Below are 19,345 nucleotides of genomic sequence, written 5' to 3'. Positions count from 1 at the left end.
CGTTACCCTCTATACTCATCGCCATTAATATTGTTCTTTGTAGCTTCTGTCTCAGTACTTCGGCTGCTCTCAATAATGGTGGCTTCAGCGTGGATCCATCCACCGCGATTCCCCTTATGTACTCTCCCTTCTACAACTCTTCCGAAACTCCATCGCAGCGCACAACCGCGCCGTTCCATCAACCGTGTCAATCATTTTAAGCCAACTCGGTCTTCAATTTCTCCCAAGTCAGTTGAGTCGGAAATTATCTCAGATAAAGGCGAATAACTGATGAAATACTTTGTCGGCACGCCACCGGTACCAGTCCTTCGGATTGCAGATACGGCTAGTGATCTGATTTGGCTGCAATGCAAGCCTTGCACCAACTGTTACAAGCAAGCCTTCCCGCTTTTTTGACCCAGGAAAGTTGAAGAAAAGCTTCTCTTATATTTTCAGACTTGAAATAGTATTAAAAAACAGTGCTTTTTTAATTATAAGCGTATGCTATACAGAGTCTAGGATATTCTAATATGGAAAAAAAGCAATTTGTTACAAAGGACGCGTTTACGTGACTGCACTGGACGTCTAGTGCTGCAATGGTTGTGAGCTGGTATTTAATGCAGTGACTATTTTATCCTTAACATCCCCTCTCAAGTCAAGCTGCACATGGTGTAGACGTAGACTTGAAGATAGCTTCGGAAGCGTACTGTTGAGAGAGGTTTGGTAAGTATGTCGGCAAGTTGATCCTTGCTAGAAATAAAAGTCACTTTTAGGGACTTATTGAGGACCCGATCTCTAACAAAATGGAGGTTGATTTCGACGTGCTTTGTTCGTGCATGAAATACCGGGTTGGAGGAAAAGGTAAGTGGCACCCAAATTGTCACAGTAGAGTAGAGGAACACTAGTAAGTTGTACGCCAATATCTCTGCACAAGTGTTGCAACCAAATAACTTATGCAGTAGCGTTTGCAAATGCTTTAAATTTGGCCTCCATGGAAGACCTGGCGATAGTGGGTTGTTGTTTTGAAGACAAACTAATCAAATTTTTGCTAGAAAAATACAAAACCCATTGGTAGATTTTCTATCGTCGAGGCAGCCTGCCCAATCGGCATCATAAAATGCAGTGATGTTGAAAGAGGAGGAAGGAGAGAGCTGAAGGCCAAGAGTGGACGTATGTTTAAGGTATCTTAGGATATGCTTAACTACTATCCAGTGAGGTAAGTGAGGAGCATGCATGAATTGGCATACCTTGCTGATAGTGAATGCGAGATCGGGCCGTGTGAAAGATAGGTACTACAATGAGCCAACAATGCTCCGATATAATGTGGGGTCTTCAAATAAATTAATTGTTAATGTACTTAATTTATCAGAGGTGGCCATTGGCATTTTTACAGGTTTTGCTAAGTGCATGTTTGTCTTGTAAAGCAAATCACTGATATACTTCTGCTAAGTGAGAAGTAATCCTTGAGAGTTAAGCGTTGCTTCTATGCTCAGAAAAAATTTTAAGTTGCCGAGGTCAGTGATTGAAAAATCACTTCATAGTGCAACAACAAGATCAGATATACACTGAGTGGAGGACCCTGTGATCAAGAGATCATCTACATAGACCAAGACAAATAGAGTAGAAGAACCAGCCTCACAGAAGAACAAAGAAGGATTTGCTGCAGAAATTTTAAAACCGAGGTCCACAAGACGACTACTCAACCTTGAATACCAAGCCTGTGGGGATTGACGAAAGCCATAAATGGCTTTGTGTAACCTGCATACATGAGATGGAAATTGTGGATTAGAAAATCCAAGGGGCTGGGACATGAAAACAGTTTCCTGAAGTGGGCTAGTGTCTTGAAACCGCCAAAGCAAGGACCAGGCGAACTGTTGTGGCCTTGACTACTAGGTTGAAGGTTTCTTCAAAGTCTATGCTAGGCTGTTGAAGATAACCTTTGGCGATAAGTTGAGCTTTTCACCGTTCAATGGAGCCGTCAGCAAACAGTTTGGCTCGAAATACCCATTTACAGGTTACAGTGTTGGTGGCATGAGATGCAGGGACAAGGGACCACGTTTGATTTTCCAGAAGAGTGTTGAATTCACTTGCCATTGCGTCGTGCCACTCTAGGTATTTCTGTGCAACTGTAAAACAAGAGGGAGTTTTAGAAACAGAGTCCACGACAGAGACATGGTCATGGGGAGGAGGCCATTTGATAGTGCCATCTATGAACTGTCAGGGTCGGGATGTATTGGTACATGATCTAGTTAACATTGAGTGTGCATGCTGCTAAGTATCAGGCAGAGAAGAGCTTGGCAATGTGCATAATGGAGATGGAGAAGGAGAAGGGGACGAGGAAGAAGATGGTGGTGAGCCCAAAATAGAGATTGACAGTGGTGACGATGGAATGGGTTTGGGAAAATGGGTAGAGCCACATGAGCGGGAGAAGAGTCAGATTTGGGTTTTGGATTATGGGCAAAGGGAAACTTTGATTCATTAAACTTAACATCCTTTAAAATGTATATTCGACCCAAATTAATGTTATAGCAAATAAAACCTTTGTGACAAGGGCTAAGGCCAAGGAAGGCACATGGAACTGATCAATAAGCAAACTTATTGGGATTATATGACGAGGTTAAAGGCCAACATTCAGCATCAAAACCACGTAAACCAGTGTAATCAGGTTGGGTTTTATATAAAAGGAAGTGGGGAGAGGAATTTTTGAGAGAGGGTGAGGGTAACAGATTAATTAAATACACAGCATGAATAAAGGCATAATTTCAAAATGTGAGTGGAAGGGAGGCATGGGCTAGAAGAGCCAACCCAGTATCGACTATGTGACGGTGTTTTCTCTCAACGATACTATTTTGAGTGTGTGTATGTGGGCATGTAACACGGTGTTTTATTCTGCATGATGCTAGATACTCAGAAAATGGTCTAAACTCCCCCCCCCCCCCCCAAATCCGACTGGAATTGTTTAATTTTGGTGTTGAATTGAAGTTCGACATGAGTTTTAAATTTAACAAAGGTATCAAATGCTTGAGAGTTAGTTTTAAGAGGAAATAACCAGGTATATTGAGAGAAGTCATCAACAAAACTAATGTAAAACTTAAAGCCATCATGAGATACATGTGGGGAGGGACCCCATAAGTCTGAGAAAATAAGCTGAAATGGAGCTGTAGAGCGGTGTATCTGTAAGTAAGCTGGGACTCTATGGGATTTTGCCATTGCACATGCATCATAGAATGCAGGTGACAAAGAAGGATCATATTGGAGACGATGTTGACTAAGTATTGATTCAACGAGCTTGATAGATGGATGGCCAAGTAGAGAGTGCCAAAGAGGAACTGAGAGAGAGCTTGTCTGAGCTGATGGAGGCGTGGATGGAAAAGAGTAGAGTCCATTATTTGTTGTTCCTTGAAGGAGGATTGTCCCCGAATTGCAGTCCTTGATGAGAAACGAATCAAAGAAAAATTCGAATGAGACATTGTTATCAAGAAAAAGTTGCCATATTGAAATTAAATTTTTTTGAAATGAGGGAGCGCAGAGTATTTTGTTGAGAAGAAAGTGAGAAGTAGGAGAAGGAAGAGAGGCAGAACTGGTGTGAGATATAGGTATGGGTGACCCATCACCAATACAGAGCTGTTCATCGCCATGATACTCAGAAGCATGTATATTCAAGTTTGCTAAATCACTGGTGATGTGATTTGTAGCCGTAGTATCCAGGTACCAATTTGTGTTGGGAGAGTAACTAGATAAGAAATGTGCTGCAGCTGGTTGTGAGGCAATGTAAGCTTGAATGAAGCGATGGAAGCAACTGATTGCAGAGTGACTGTGACGATTGCACACCTGACAAATCAGAAAATTATTAGTGGAGACCGCAAAGAAGTTACTCCCATTGTTACCTCATCCATGCTGAGAATTGGAAAGGCCACTTCCTCTGCCACGAGAATTGTTTCTACCCCCTCAATACCCTCAGCCACATTAGGCAGGTTGAGGTTTTGTAGTGAAGTTGGTTGAAGGTTCACTGTGAAAGACCTGAGTGTCTGAGTGGTGAAGCATGCGAGCTTCGTGAGCTAAGAGATGGCCAAGCAATTCTTTAAGTGATATAGGTTCAATACGGGTAGTAACTGATGATACAAGAGCATCATAGTCACTGCCGAGACCAGCAAGCAAGTATCGTAAGAACTCAGAGGGTGGAAGTGGACGTTCTGTAGCTGCCATGGTGTCAGCCAAAGTTTTAGCTCAACGAAAGTAAGTAGAAATTGAATCAGAACCCTTCTTAAGGAAGGCAAGCTGAAATTGAGTTTGTAATACACGAACTTGAGAAACAGACGAAAAGGAGGACTCCAGAGAGAGCCATACGGCTCGAGCAATATTGCACCAACCACTTGGACGATAAGAGGTTCTGAGAGAGATGAAATAAGAACAGACATTACCATTTGGTCATATTCAAGTCAGGAATCGTAGGCTAGGTTTGAGGTGGAATCGAAGAGTATAGGTTTTGGAGGAGGACAAGAGCCATCTACATATTTGTAGAGGAGCTGCCCACAAAGGTACGAGACTAGTTGTGCCTTCCATAAGAGGTAGTTTTCGGGAGTAAATTTGACTTAGATGACATCGGACAGATTTGGATAAGGAAGAGCGGGAGTAGAAGAAGAAGAAGAAGAAGAAGGAGAAGAAGCAGTCATGGATGTTTGTCCTATGGTGCTCTAATACCAAGTTGAAGAAAAGCTTCTCTTATATTTTCATACTTGAAATAGTATTACAAAACAATGTCTTTTTATAGGCGTATGCAATACAGAGTCTAGAATATTCTAGTATGGAAAAGATGCAATTTGTTACAAAAGTTTGTTACAAAGAGGTGCACTACAGAGGATGCGTTTACGTGACTGCACTGGACGTCTGGTGCTGCAATGGTTGTGAGCTGGTATTTGGTGCAGTGACTGTTTTATCCTTAACAAAGAAAATCCAGAACTTTAAAAAAAATCGCCTGCAATTCAAGGGAATGCGATTCTTTAGGAGAAATGGGCCATTGCTCATCATCATCAAGTTGCTTATATTCAATATCTTATGGTGATCAATCATTCACATGGGGACCTTGCTTTCGACACACTCACGCTTGGATCATCTTCATCATCTGCGAGCGGCTTCCAACCTGCGTCATTTAGTAATATTATCATAGGCTGTGGACACGACAACGGTGGAACCTTTAGTGTCGACGGCTTCGGAATTATCGGCCTTGGTGGCGGCATGGTTTCCCTTGTTTCCCAACTGAGTTCTTCTGTAGATGGTAAATTCTCCTACTGATTGGTGCCCCTAGACAGTACCCGCACAAGTAGAATGAGTTTTGGCAGTGATGCTATAGTTTCTGGTCCGGAGGTTGTGTCTACTCCCTTGGTAATTAACCAAAAACCCAGATACTTTCTACTTCCTAACACTTGAGGCCATGAGTGGTGGGAACAAAAGATTGGAATTGGGATATTCTTCCCCATTTATAGAAGGCAACATTATCATTGATTCGGGCACGACATTGACATTATTGCCGGCAGATTTCTACAAAGAGTTTGAATCTGCAGTGGCAGAAGAAATTGACGCAGAACGCACACGTGACCCGGGAAATGTCCCAAGTCTTTGCTACAAATCTGCATCTGATAACATTGGCGCTCCCATTATCACAGCACATTTCAGAGGTGCAGACGTGCAGCTGAATCAGTTGAACACCTTTCTTAGACTTGGTGAGGAGCTCTTGTGCTTGGCTTTTCGTCCGGACGAGAGCGTGTACATCTTTGGAAACTTGGCGCAGACGAGCTTCTTGGTAGGTTATGACCTCAAGGAGAAGACCGTGTCCTTCATGCCAGCGGATTGCAACAGGATGCATATGTAAATCAATGACAGACTTCGTTTATGACATGGACATGTTTTGTTTGTTTCACCACTAATTGCTAGTGGTGTTTTGGTTTATTTCACCAGTAGTTGCTGTTAAATTAAATAAATACAATCAAAGTGTTTAAAAAGAATTACTTAATTTGATTTTTATTTATGTACAAGTTCTCATGTTTATGCCTAGAGACTAGAGTTTCTGCCTAAATTCATTAGGGCATAGAGATTAGAGTGTGAGAGATAAACACAAATGATCTCACAGCATTTATGGCTGCTGAGTGAATTCCAAAGTAACATTAAGATATGATTTAAATTTGGGTAGAGAGGACTGATCATATAAATATATATATATATATATATATATATATATATATATATATATTCTTGATTTCCCTTGCAAGGATGTAACGGATAATCATGTCCCTCTTGCATTTCATACGTACGTAGTAGGTGTAGTTCTGATGAAACAGTTTGAAAAACTTAAATTAACATAGTTACTCATGATGCTCCAAATCTTGTCGGTTCATAGGTTTATTGTCCAAATTTAATCCAAAATTTTTTTCCTAATAAGTTTAACTCGATTCGCATGAATAATATTAATTAACTATATCCTAATTATCGTGACAGCTCGGTCGACATGCCAGTTTTGCTTAAACGAATAGTTATGATCAGTATATATGTTTTTTTTTTTTTTTTGATAGAAAATGCTTCACTGCATATATTCATAGGCGAAGTTACAACTGTGACTTAACAAACTGGAAAACCAGACCATAAGCCAACTAATGCATCTGCTCAGGAGCTCCCCCGTCAACAAATTTCTTTGTGACGGACATTGTCTAAAAACTTCTACACCTCCTCTTTTGACAGCAGTCAAAAGAGAAAGCTCTCTGATGAACAGAGATAAACCACCTCTCTTCCGAAGAAGAGAGGTATACCACACTCTTTCCTCCCATGGAGGAAGAGTACCAAACCTACATTCCTCCAAAAGAGGAGTAGGACAAAACCCACATTCCTTTTAAGAAGGAGTGGGACTCTAGGCAATATTTAAAATATAAAGCTAAAACACATTAAAACAAATACAGAGCAACATAACAACATTAACGGGCTGTGCATAACAGAAGGCCCAGCCCAGGCCCATGACCCGACATCCCGGGGGCCCAACCCACTAACAACAGGGCGCCTAAGGATCGGACTAGGGTTTCTTCGCTACGTCCGCCGCCCCCTCTTCCTTCTCTGTTCCTGTGCAGCGCTGCTGCTGCCGATCACCACAAGGCACGGGAAGACCCCCGATGCCTAGATAAGCCCCTGCAAAACAGTCGGCCAGAAACAGATACATTAAACCAGCAGCCCCATCGTACGAGACCCAAAACACTCTGTTACGAGAACAGAGAATCAAGCCTCTCGCCGTCGAGCCACCCCGCCGTATCCTCGCCCCACCAGAGCCCAAGTCGTCAGCCTTGCTTCAACACGAATAGGCTAGCTTCTCACCCGTCCAAATCCTCCCATCTGTTTCGTCCGCGCCGTACACCTCCACTGCAAAGCGCCACCTCACAGGATTGCTCACGCCTCCTCTGCTAAGCGGCACCTCGCTGGGTTGGTCGGGACCCTTACCGGTGATCCTCACACCAGGAAAGACACTGAAAACAGGGGAGAAGAGCTAACCACCACAAACGCAAGAGCCGAATGAGAAAACCAAAAACGGGCCAAAAACAACAGACGAAAAGAAAAAACAGAAAATAGAGGATAAAAAACTAAAACTAAAACTAAAGGGAGGAGGGAGGGGGGAGGGAGGGAGGAGCCGAGGCTCCCACCTCCCTCAACGGCGAAGAAACGGTCTGTTTGCTTTTTAGAGAGGGGGCAGAGCTTCTCTCTCTAAAGTGAAAATCTCTAAAGTGAAGGTTTGAAACCGTTCCCCCCACTATCACCAAAAAGACATCATAGAAAGTATTTAGTGATGATTTACTATACAACTATTACAAATTTTTTTTCTTTTTATTTTTTTATTTTTATTTTTTTATTTTTTTGTGACGGTTGGAAGTCTGCTGTGAGTTGTAATGTTTAAACGTGAAGAGATTTTGTGATAGTCAAATTATGTCATAGAAAGTACGTTTAAACATAGATAATAACGTTCAAATGTTCAGCTGACCGATTAGCATTCAAACGATAAACATATAATGTTTGATATTTTTCATTTGCATGTTCAATTTTTATGTTCGAATGTTTGTGATGTGACATTTAAATTTTGCATTCACACATTATTGGCCAATTGTTTGAGTGTCAAAGATTAAACATTTAGATGATTAATAAATACGTTCGAACGCATCTTCTTTAATCATTCAAACATTAAGAAATATTTGTATGAATGTAACAGAATAAGTTCTAACGTATGTATTGCATGTTCGTGTAGTTATGTTTGAGAAGTTGCCGCAATGTGTTAAAAATTTTGAAAAAAAAAATATAATGCCCGTGACAATAGGTTAAACTAAACATAACGATGGCATTCTGTTTAGTAAAGGTTACTTTTGTGGCGACTTTTTAGATGAGAAGTCGTCATATCAAATTGCTGTAACGTTTGAACATTTCCATTACGTTCGAGCGTCTTAAAAAATTTTCCAATTCTGCTAAATGTCCTGCCAAGTCTATTCAACATAATGTAACATTTAAATGTAACATTGTTGACATGCGAATATAGATGAAATTAAGTTCTCTGCATATGCCATAGAGTTAACGTGGGAAATGTCTTCTAATGTGCATGTAATTAAAGTTTTGCAAAGGTATATTTCGACTCCTATGGTCACGACGTCGATGAAGGATTATTATGCTGGTCACCTACCTCTTCTTTTATTGAGAATTTAATTTTTAATTTTTAATTTTTTAATTTTTTATTTTATTTTATTTTTTTTGCAAATATATGAATTAAATTGAAGTTGGCAACACGTTGTCATTTCTTGCACATGTTTCCAAAAAACCTCAGGCTTTATATCTCTAAGAAATTTTTCTTTGTTTCTTTTTCTTATATTCTGTTTTTTATCCGAGAGAAAATTATCCTTCTATCATTTTCCTTTTACAACACCCTAGCTAGCTAAAGCTGGTTTCATTTTCCCATGTTCTAGCGATGCCTGCAGCTTATTGTTGGTTGCCTATTAGATATTCTCGAGAAAATTAAAATCTATGGTAATTAATAACTAATGATATTTAAAGATATAATTATATTCCCATATGTTTCCAGACCATGAGATCTCATCCATATATAATTAATGGAGAATCTCAGTAAATTCAATGGAAAATGACGTTAATTAAGAGTATTGATGGATGATTTCGTAAGAGTTTTATTTAAACTCTATGTCCCACATACACCCATCTTAATAGAGTTTGGAATTGCTCAAAACTTATCAGTTAATAGAGAGTTATAATGGGATAAGAAAAACTCCTAAGATATAAGATTAAAACTCTATATCTCTAATTATAGTCAGATACAAAGTCTGAGATTTCTTGATAATTAGAAATCTATAAATTGAACTGAAGGATTCAAGGGTTCTCACCTACAATATCATTGTGCCTCTAGCCATCGGAAGACACTTGAAGGCTAAGTTGTTAGGGTGATCTTTTTTTCATAGTCATATCTAATTATTCATCAAACTGATAGAGAAAAGTACGTGTTTTTTATCATTATTTATTATTGTGGATTATATAAAATTAAAGACCAAATTATTAAAAGGTCATGTTAAAATATTTAACATGTGGTTTCAGAGCGTTAGGTTATAAATTTTTTATGATCTCGATAAAAGGATTGTATATGCTCGTAAATTTCTTCTCGGTCTTAATAAAAAACAAAAGAAAAAAAAAAGAACATAAACTGCTTCGTATTGATATTATGCATGAACTGCTACGTGAATGTCACACATATACATGAAATTGTAGTTTGGTTCAACATGTGTAAAATTTTTGCATTGATTTTTTAAACTGTATTTGAAATTGCAATTGTATTTATGCATATGAAATTACTTCCAATTCTCACGAACTATATATTGTGCTTGTATGGCCCTGTTGAGAGAGAGAAAGAATAGTGATGAGGAGCCGCTGAGTAAGGCCGAGAAGGGACAACACAAGGTGGTCGGAGTGCCCTCATTGGTACTCTGGGATGGAAGAACACCACCACTACCACCGTCGTAAAGTCCTCTAGGTTTTTTTTTTTTTTTTTTTGGGTGGCCCGATCTATTTCAAAGGTCGGTATGTTGGAAACTTGGAAGACAAAACCCGGGAGGGTTGTTTGGCATCGGGAGGAGGTTGAGAACCCCTCATCGACGCCTCTATAACGGCGGCGCAAGGGCTTCAAAGCCGTGGCCACAATGTTCGGTTTTGTTTAAATAAAAAAAAGGTAAGGTTGTTATGGCGCTGCGAGGAGGTTGAGAACCTCCTCACCAATACCTTTGTAATGGCATTGCATGGGCCTTTAAAAGCCCCAGTGACTGTGGCATAGATGGAAACAAAATAAAAAAGGAGGAGGAGGTCGACCTCGGCAGCGGGTGGAGTCTGGGGATACCATGTCGTTCTCTCCCAGCCGATGAAGACCATTGTTGAGATACCATGAAATTTGAACTGCTGAGGCACCATGTGCATGTTAAGGGAAGCAGAAAATATATAACTCATGTAGTGCGGCGTTGACTCGCTGAGAGAAGAAAGTAGAAACTGCTAGGGTTTTCTAATATTATGGACTTGGATTGTGGGTCGGGCTATGGTCCTTGGCCCAGCTCAAGTCATTAAAACTAAGATTTGGGTTATGGGCCGTGGGCTGGGCTTTGGCCCAATCCAACTGGTTTTTGCATGAGTTTCTTTTTCTAATGTGTAAAGTGTTGGGCTCTGGCCCAACTTGAGAGAGAGTGAAATAGGCCATTGTAATGGCCCAACCTGATTTATTAAAAAATAAATTAAAAAAAACCATATACAGGCTTGACCCATTACTATTAACAGATTAGACCCCTGCTTGTTCTTGAACTGGGTTTTTGTCCTGGGTCATTGAAATGGTTCGGTCCAGACCCGAACGGTTAGAATATAAAATAATATTATTTTAATATTTTTTATTTATTATTTTAGCAAAAAAAGAAGAAGAAGAAAAAATTCTTGAAATTTTATTTTCTCTTATATAGATGTTATTATTGTTATCTACATATATGGAAATTTTATTAAATTTCATTATTAAATACATGCATTAAATCTTATATACATGTTATTATTATTAAATACATGTATGAATTATTTATTCTGACTCTTATTATCATGCCATACATATATATATATATATATATTATCCAATATGGGGCAAATGATTTATATCAAAATTAGAGGAAAGATTGGTGGTTGCCCAAAGGTACCATATTTTCTTAAATTTTGGTGAAAAATCTTTAAATTCCATAGTAAGGTCAATAATTTTGTGTGTCAAGATATTTTTTCAAAGAAGGTCTTGATGACACTATTAGTTCATCCAACAAATTAAAGTTTAAGTGAACACTTTGTGTGTCAAGATCTACTGCCAGAGGAAGGTCTTGATGACACTAATTGTTTATCCATCAAAGAAAGGTTGGAATGAACACTTATATGTCAGAGTTTACTCCTAAATGAGAGTTCTAATGCATGATACAACTAGTTCATTCATAGAATTTAATACTGAAGGGAACACTTTGTATGTCAGAGTTTATTCCCAAAGGAGAATTTTGATGATGCAACTAGTTCATCCACATAATTTAATATTGGAAGGAACACTTTGTGTGTCAAAATTTACTCCCAAAAGAGAATTCTGATGATACAACTAGTTCATCTCCAGAATTTAATATTGGAGAGAACACTTTGTATGTCAGAGTTTACTCCCAAAGGAGAATTCTGATGATACACATAGTTCATTCACATAATTTGAAATTGGAGGGACCGTCAAAGTCTACTCCCAAAAGAGAATTCTGATGATACAATTAGTTTATCCATAGAATTTGAAACTAGACAGAACATTTTGTGTGTTAGGGTTCATTTCCAAATGAAGGACCTCAATGACACTATTAGTTCATTCATAATAGTTTAAATTCTTGAAAATACATGGTTTAAAGTCTAAAATAAAAAATGGAGGGAACATTCTGTGTGTTGAGATTCAATCCCAGAATGAGAGATTTCAATAACACTGTTAGTTCATCCATAATGGTTTAAATTTTGTTATTGTTTATAAGTGTCGAACTCAAAGCATTAATGTGAACAAAATGTTTTTCTTGCAGTAAGCATATGAATATCATTACAAGTTTCATATATAGAATGAAATCTAATATAGAGAAATATGAGCGTGTCAAATTTACACTAAGAGTTTTAGATCCTGGTTTATCCATTTTAAATTTAACATCAATTATTATTGAGAATAGTGATAAGGGTCAGAAAAGTACAATATTTAATAAAATTGAATTAATTACTACATGTTAAACAATACTTCAGAGGCATTATTTTCATTAGAGTAATGAACAAGTTAGTAGCATGTTTGTTAGCTAGATACAAATTCATTTTCTTAATTTGTATCTTTTGGAAATGAATGAAATGATTGTAATGAAAATATAAGAATTGTATCAATTGAAGTTTGAAAGAAATAATGACACATGAAGTTTTAGGTGCCTTAATTTGAAGGGAAGGGTAAACCATATAAGTTTTGAATCAGATCTTATAAATGTTTATGCATTCTTTTTAGATTAAACTCAAGTACAAATGTTCAAATTTCAATTTGTTTTAAAATGTCACTTATATTGGTTCCCCTTTTCTTTCCAATAAAGTTGTATTTGTCATGCCTTCATAATAATGTTTTTTATTAAAAGTTTTTTTTTTTTCACTCATAAGGTATGTATTTGAACCAAAAAGAAAAATGATTTATAAAAAGCTTTTACAATTTATAGCATAGAATTTGAAATATAATTTGTGGCATAAAAGTTTGGAGAATATCTTCAAGAAAAGTTATAGAGATTAGTAAATAAAATATTTTCCGTATTTAGGTTTTTTAATCTCTGGATGCCTGTTGAATTATATAAAAGGAATTCAAATCAAACATATCAAGAAAAGATGATATAAGAAATAGAGAGTTTCTTGAGATAATGCATACAAACATATGTAAATGTTTTTCTCTATAATGTTTAACATAAGTATTTCATTATTTTTATAAATGATCTTCATGATATGAATATATCTATCTGCTACATGAGAAGTCTCAAGACATTACTAATTTTTATAATACTTCTCATGGAGAGAAATTGCAGTTAGATAGAATATGAAAATCATTGAATTGAATTGAAATAGTGTCATAAAAAATATTAAGAGTTGTGCTATAATGGTCTAGAACTTATACTGTGTTTTAGCCTTAATGATTGATTTTTTGAGTTATGAATTGTTTTAAAGCATATACATGTATAGGTAGTCAAATTAAAGTAATAATTTATAACTTAAATAAAAGATAGTTGAATCCTATAATAGTTATTGAGTACATTACTATTATTGATTACTTAAGGGGATTCAAATGATCTAGACTGTATTGTTTCTATTTATGGTTTGAATTTTGAGAAAATTGAAATATTAAATTTCTTTTGGTTGGCAAAATCAGTGGGAGTTTGGAAATTAGAGATGTGATTGTTGTGAAGTGCATTCTTGTACTTTTTAAAATTCTTGCAGTTTCCTTTTATGATTATCTTAATGATAAATGGAATAACAAGCAAATGATCATTCACCTCATTAGAGAAACACCACTAAAAAATTGCCCATAGAGACATTAGAACAGGTAACCTCATGCAATCTTCTTGATTTGCTATTTGGTTAAGCTATGTGGTGTATTTTCAAATTTTGAATGTGATATAGAAACAAATAAAAGTTTACATATGTTTTCACAAATTATATAAATAAGTGATTTTATAAAAGATTAATACATAAAAGAGTTATTGAAATCCATGTATAAAAGTCTGTAATTTCGTCTAATTGCCTAAAACTATAAAAAGTTTAATGTAGATGCGTCTTGAAGACAAAACTTTAACTGTAAATGAGTCTTGGAGACAAAATCCTAACTTTAAAAATAATGTTGAACGATATAAAGTCAGACTTGTAATTATGGGTTTTACTCAGAAATTAACATTGACTGGAGAAAGATTTTTCTATTTAACCTGAGAGAACTCATTAAGGATCACTATGGCATTAGTAGTTCATTATGGTCTAGATTTACATTAAATAGATGTGAAAACAATTGTTGAGTGAAAGTGTGCAGTCTACAAGAAACGAATAAAATGATTATTTAGAAAAGGTAACAATTGTTTTTGAAAATTGGTATATGAAATTTAATAATACCAATGCTGTTTTGGATTTAAGAAAAATATTTATTGTTAATATATATACCCTTAGATCAGTGGGAGTATATTTATATTTATGGTCATGCATGTATATGACTTTTTGGCAAGAATGAGTCATCATTAGTAGTATGACATCAAATGAAATTTATAAATGAGACATCATTCGTAATTGAGATTGAATTTAATACCAAGACGATGGCTGCTAGAATTGTCTCAGTATAGTTACATAAAGTTTGAAAAGATTTTGCATGAAAAATTACTAGTAAATTGATACTTTAAAAATAAATGTAACATGTTGATCAGTATTTTATAGTGTCCTAAAATTGATTAGGCTATTAAAGAACTTATGTATATGCATTTTAAGGTTGAATATCAATTTTTCAGTTGGCACCTTTGGTTGTTGCCAAAGTAACCTAATGATGTTTGAACCAAAAGCTGTGAAAAGAATGCAAAGTTATTTGTAAGAAATTAAAGATTATATTATTGTCTTAAGAAGAATTGATACTCTTAAGATAACTCGATATTTAGACCCTATTTTGTGAAATTACTCTATGATGAAAAATACAATTATGGTTATATATTTTACTATCTAGTAGAGTTACTTTATGGAAAAGCATGAGGCAAATATCTTACTGATTCATGTGCAATAGGGATTGAGTTTGTGGTATGCTTTGAGGCCACAATATATGGTATATGACTAAGGAAATTTATCTTGGGACTTGAAATTTTCGACTTATAGCCAAGCCACTGAGAATGTATGGCTAGAATTATTCAGAATATTGTTCTCCGAATGATGAGTATTTGATGAAATTTTAAATACCTAAGTGTTAAGGAAAAAGTATAGAAACAAATATGTCCATATCAATAGTGTGTTAATGATTATAATTTAAAGAACATGTTGAAAAGATGGGTTCTATGCTTATACCCATAATGTGAACATGTTATAGAGATCATTAATATGCCAAGTATTTTGTTACTGGACATTGAAAAATATCTATTATGGTTTTTTTTTTTTTTTTGTCTTTTCACTTTATATGTACATTAAATGATATAGATGAATGACAATAAGATAATGTCTACAATAGACATGAATTGGAATCCAACGTATCATGGTATTAGCCTTAATTGTCTAAATTACATATCATGTTAAATTAGTTACTGGTGTTGTGGTACATGGAAGGAAATTTGTTGGTTATATAACATAGGACCGATATGACTCGCATCATTGTGCCTCTAGTCATCGAGAGAGATGCACTTGGATGCTAAGTTACTAGCATGATCCTTCTCTCATAGTCAGATCTAATTTTTCATAGAATTAATGAAGAAATGTATGTGCTTGTTTATTGCTATTTATTATTGTGGATCATATAAAATCAAAAGATCCAATTATTAAAAGTTTATGTTAAAATATATAACAGGTTTTAATACCTTTCCTTCTGTGCATGCATGTATGGTTTTTCTTTATATTACTTCTGTGCATGCATGTATGGTTTTTCTTTATATTTACACAGTAGTAGTGCTAATGTGTCAGTACTCAGCCATGGCATCTCATGATTCTCTTCTGTCTTTTGCTTCGTTACCCTCTATACTCATCGCCATTAATATTGTTCTTTGTAGCTTCTCTCTCAGTACTTCGGCTACTCTCAATAATGGCGGCTTCAGCGTGGATCTCATCCACCGGGATTCCCCTGACTCTCCCTTCTACAACTCTTCTGAAACTCCATCGCAGCGCACAGCCAAGGCTGTGTACCGTTCCATCAACCGTGTCAATCATTTTAAGCCAACTCGGTCTTCAACTTCTCCCCAATCAGTCGAGTCGGAAATTATCTCAGATAAAGGCGAATACCTGATGAAATACTCTGTCGGCACGCCACCAGTAGCGGTCCTCGGGATTGCAGATACGGGTAGTGATCTGATTTGGCTGCAATGCAAGCCTTGCACCGACTGTTACGAGCAAGCATTCCCGCTTTTTGATCCGGGAAAATCCAATACTTTCAAAACAATCGCCTGCAATTCAAGGGAATGCGATTCTTTAGGAGAAATGGGCCATTGCTCATCATCATCAACTTGCTTATATTCAATGTCTTATGGTGATCAATCATTCACAAATGGGGACCTTGCTTTCGACACACTCACGCTCGGATCATCATCATCATCTGCGAGCGGCTCCCAACCTGCGTCATTTAGTAATATTGTCATAGGCTGTGGACACAACAACGGTGGAACCTTTAGTGTCGACGGCTCCGGAATTATCGGCCTTGGGGGCGGCATGGTTTCCCTTGTTTCCCAACTGGGTTCTTCTGCAGATGGTAAATTCTCCTACTGCTTGGTGCCCCTAGGCAGTACCCGCTCAAGTAGAATGAGTTTTGGCAGTGATGCTATAGTTTCTGGTCCGGAGGTTGTGTCTACTCCCTTGGTAACCAAAAACCCAGATAATTTCTACGTCCTAACACTTGAGGCCATGAGTGTTGGGAACAAAAGATTGGAACTGGGAAATTCTTCCCCATTTATAGAAGGCAACATTATCATTGATTCAGGCACGACGTTGACATTATTGCCGGTAGACTTCTATAAAGAGTTTGAATCTGCAGTGGCAGAAGAAATTGATGCAGAACGCACACCTGACCCGGAAGATGTCCTAAGTCTTTGCTACAAATCTGCATCTGATAACATTGGCTCTCCCATTATCACAGCACATTTCAGAGGTGCAGACGTGCAGCTGAATCAGTTAAACACCTTTGTTAGACTTGGTGAGGAGCTCTTGTGCTTGGCTTTTCGTCCGGACGAGAGGTTGTCCATCTTTGGAAACTTGGCGCAGATGAGCTTCTTGGTAGGTTATGACCTCAAGGAGAACACCGTGTCCTTCATGCCAGCGGATTGCAACAGGATGCATATGTAAATGACTGACTCCGTTTATGACATGGACATGTTTTGTTTGTTTCACCAGTAATTGCTATTTGCTTTGGTTTATTTCACCAGTAGTTGCTGTTTAAATAAATACAATCAAAATATTTAAAAAGAATTACTTAATTTGATTGTTATTTATATACAAGTTCTCATGTATATGCCTAGAGACTAGAGTTTCTGCCTAAATTCATTAGGGATAGAGACTAAAGTGTGAGAGATAAACACAAATGGCTTCACAGCATTTATGGCTGCTGAGTGAATTCCAAAGTAACATTAAGATATGATTTAAATTTGGGTAGAGAGGACTGATCATATAAATAAATATATATATATTCTTGATTTCCCGTGCAAGGATGTAACGGATCATCATGTCCCTCTTGCATTTCATACGTACGTAGTAGGTGTAGTTCTGATGAAACAGTTTGAAAAACTTAAATTAACATAGTTACTCACGATGCTCCAAATCTTGTCGGTTCATAGGTTTATTGTCCAAATTTAATACAAACTTTTATTCCTAAATAAGTTTAACTCGATTCGCATGAATAATATTAATTAACTATATCCTAATTATTGTGACAGCTGGGTTGACATGCTAGTTTTGCTTAAACGAATAGTTATGAGCTGGATATATGTTTATCTTATGGTATTGCTTCTTATCATTTCTGGCAAGAAAGAAAAATATCCATCAGACTAGGAATTAAATAATAATCCACAATATTACAATGGTATATATAGCTTCTTATCATTTCTTATCATTCTGTTTGGTAAAGAGTACTTTTGCGGCAACTTTTTAGATGGGAAGTCATCACATCAAATTGCTATAACGTTTAAACGTTTCCATTATGTTTGAGCATGTTCCAAAATTTTTCAATGCTGCTAAGTGTCCAATCAAGTCTATTATACAAAATGTAACATTCAAACGTAACACTGTTCACATATAAACATAAATGAAATTAGTTTCTCCGTACATGCCATAGAGTTAATGTGGGAAATGTCTCACCAATTTTTATAAAAAACATTCGAACTTCATTATTTCACGTTTGAATGGAACAAAATATATTCAAACATAACACTATTGATATGTAAACATAGATGAAATTAGGTTTCTCGTATATGCTATAGAATCAACACGGGAAAGGTCCTGCCAATTTTTTAAAAAAATGTTCGAACTTCATTATTTCATGTTTGAATGTAAAAATAAAATCCTAACATAATTTTTTTGACATGAGAACCTAGTATAAATCAAGTTTTCCATATATGGCATAGAATCAATGCGGGAAAGTTCTCGCCATGTTTTTTAGTAATGTTCGAACGTTCTAATGTAATTCCTACGGTGTTCGAACATTTATTTACTGTTCAAACGTGATTTATATATTAATGTTCAATACTATAATAAATTATATTTCTACATAGATAATATAGTATATATAGTTAGTATAGTAATCTATATAATATATATTATATATATGGTTAAAAAAGTATAGAAATATATATAGTATATATTATATACTTATATAGTATATTATCTATACAGTTAGTATAGTAAGTAATTACCATTATAATATATATATATTACTATATATATATTAACATATTAAAATAATATAGTATATATAGTATATATTATCATATTCTATATATACTAACTCCATATAGTATTTCCCCAGTCTATATCTAGGGAATATACTATATATAATATTTGCATATATATATATATATATAAAACTCATTCCATGTATATTCAAGCGTTTACAACCAATGTTCAAATGGTACAAGAAATAACTAACGTTAGAATGTATTAGTTATAACATTTGAAAGATATTTGAATATATGTAGTATGTCTGAATGTCGGACAATATTTCAATCCACGTCCAAAATTCAAATTGTCGCACTTAGCCATTGAATCTGTCACACGCCGCCGTCAATCACCACCACAACCATTACAAAAAATGTTAGTATACATCTCTCTCCATTTTATTGTGTTTTTAGGGGGTTTTGATTTGTAACTTTATTTCCGGACCACCATGAGTGGCCAATGGTCAAATGGCTACCATAGATAGTCTACCCTTAATGTATACCTCATTTCTATGATGGCCATTGCAAGCATTAAGTCCTATTTGAAGAAATCGGAAACGGCTAAGTCAACTCAACCATTTATAGGTTTGAATGTCTGAACAACCCACTAGCAACGTTCAAATGATCATTTGTACTCTGAACATATGTTAATTTAAGTTCGAACGTTCTGT

The 19,345-nt window shown here is 36.1% G+C and overlaps 1 protein-coding gene and 1 pseudogene across 1 annotated transcript; both read left to right on the top strand.

Annotated features, from left to right (window-relative positions):
- The first annotated feature begins 270 nt into the window (after positions 1 to 270).
- On the top strand, positions 271 to 5,848 carry LOC122301677 (annotated as a pseudogene).
- Positions 5,849 to 15,732: 9,884 nt separating this feature from the next.
- Positions 15,733 to 17,138, top strand: LOC122301675 (aspartic proteinase CDR1-like). Its single transcript, XM_043113071.1, has one exon. It carries the CDS (start codon positions 15,733 to 15,735, stop codon positions 17,089 to 17,091), a length of 1,359 nt encoding a protein of 452 aa, XP_042969005.1. The 3' UTR covers positions 17,092 to 17,138.
- The last annotated feature ends 2,207 nt before the right edge of the window (positions 17,139 to 19,345 follow it).

The sequence above is a fragment of the Carya illinoinensis genome, chromosome 2, assembly GCF_018687715.1.
Source record: "Carya illinoinensis cultivar Pawnee chromosome 2, C.illinoinensisPawnee_v1, whole genome shotgun sequence".
In the NCBI taxonomy this organism is placed as follows: Eukaryota; Viridiplantae; Streptophyta; class Magnoliopsida; order Fagales; family Juglandaceae; genus Carya; species Carya illinoinensis.
This window is presented reverse-complemented; position numbering and strand designations above follow the sequence as displayed.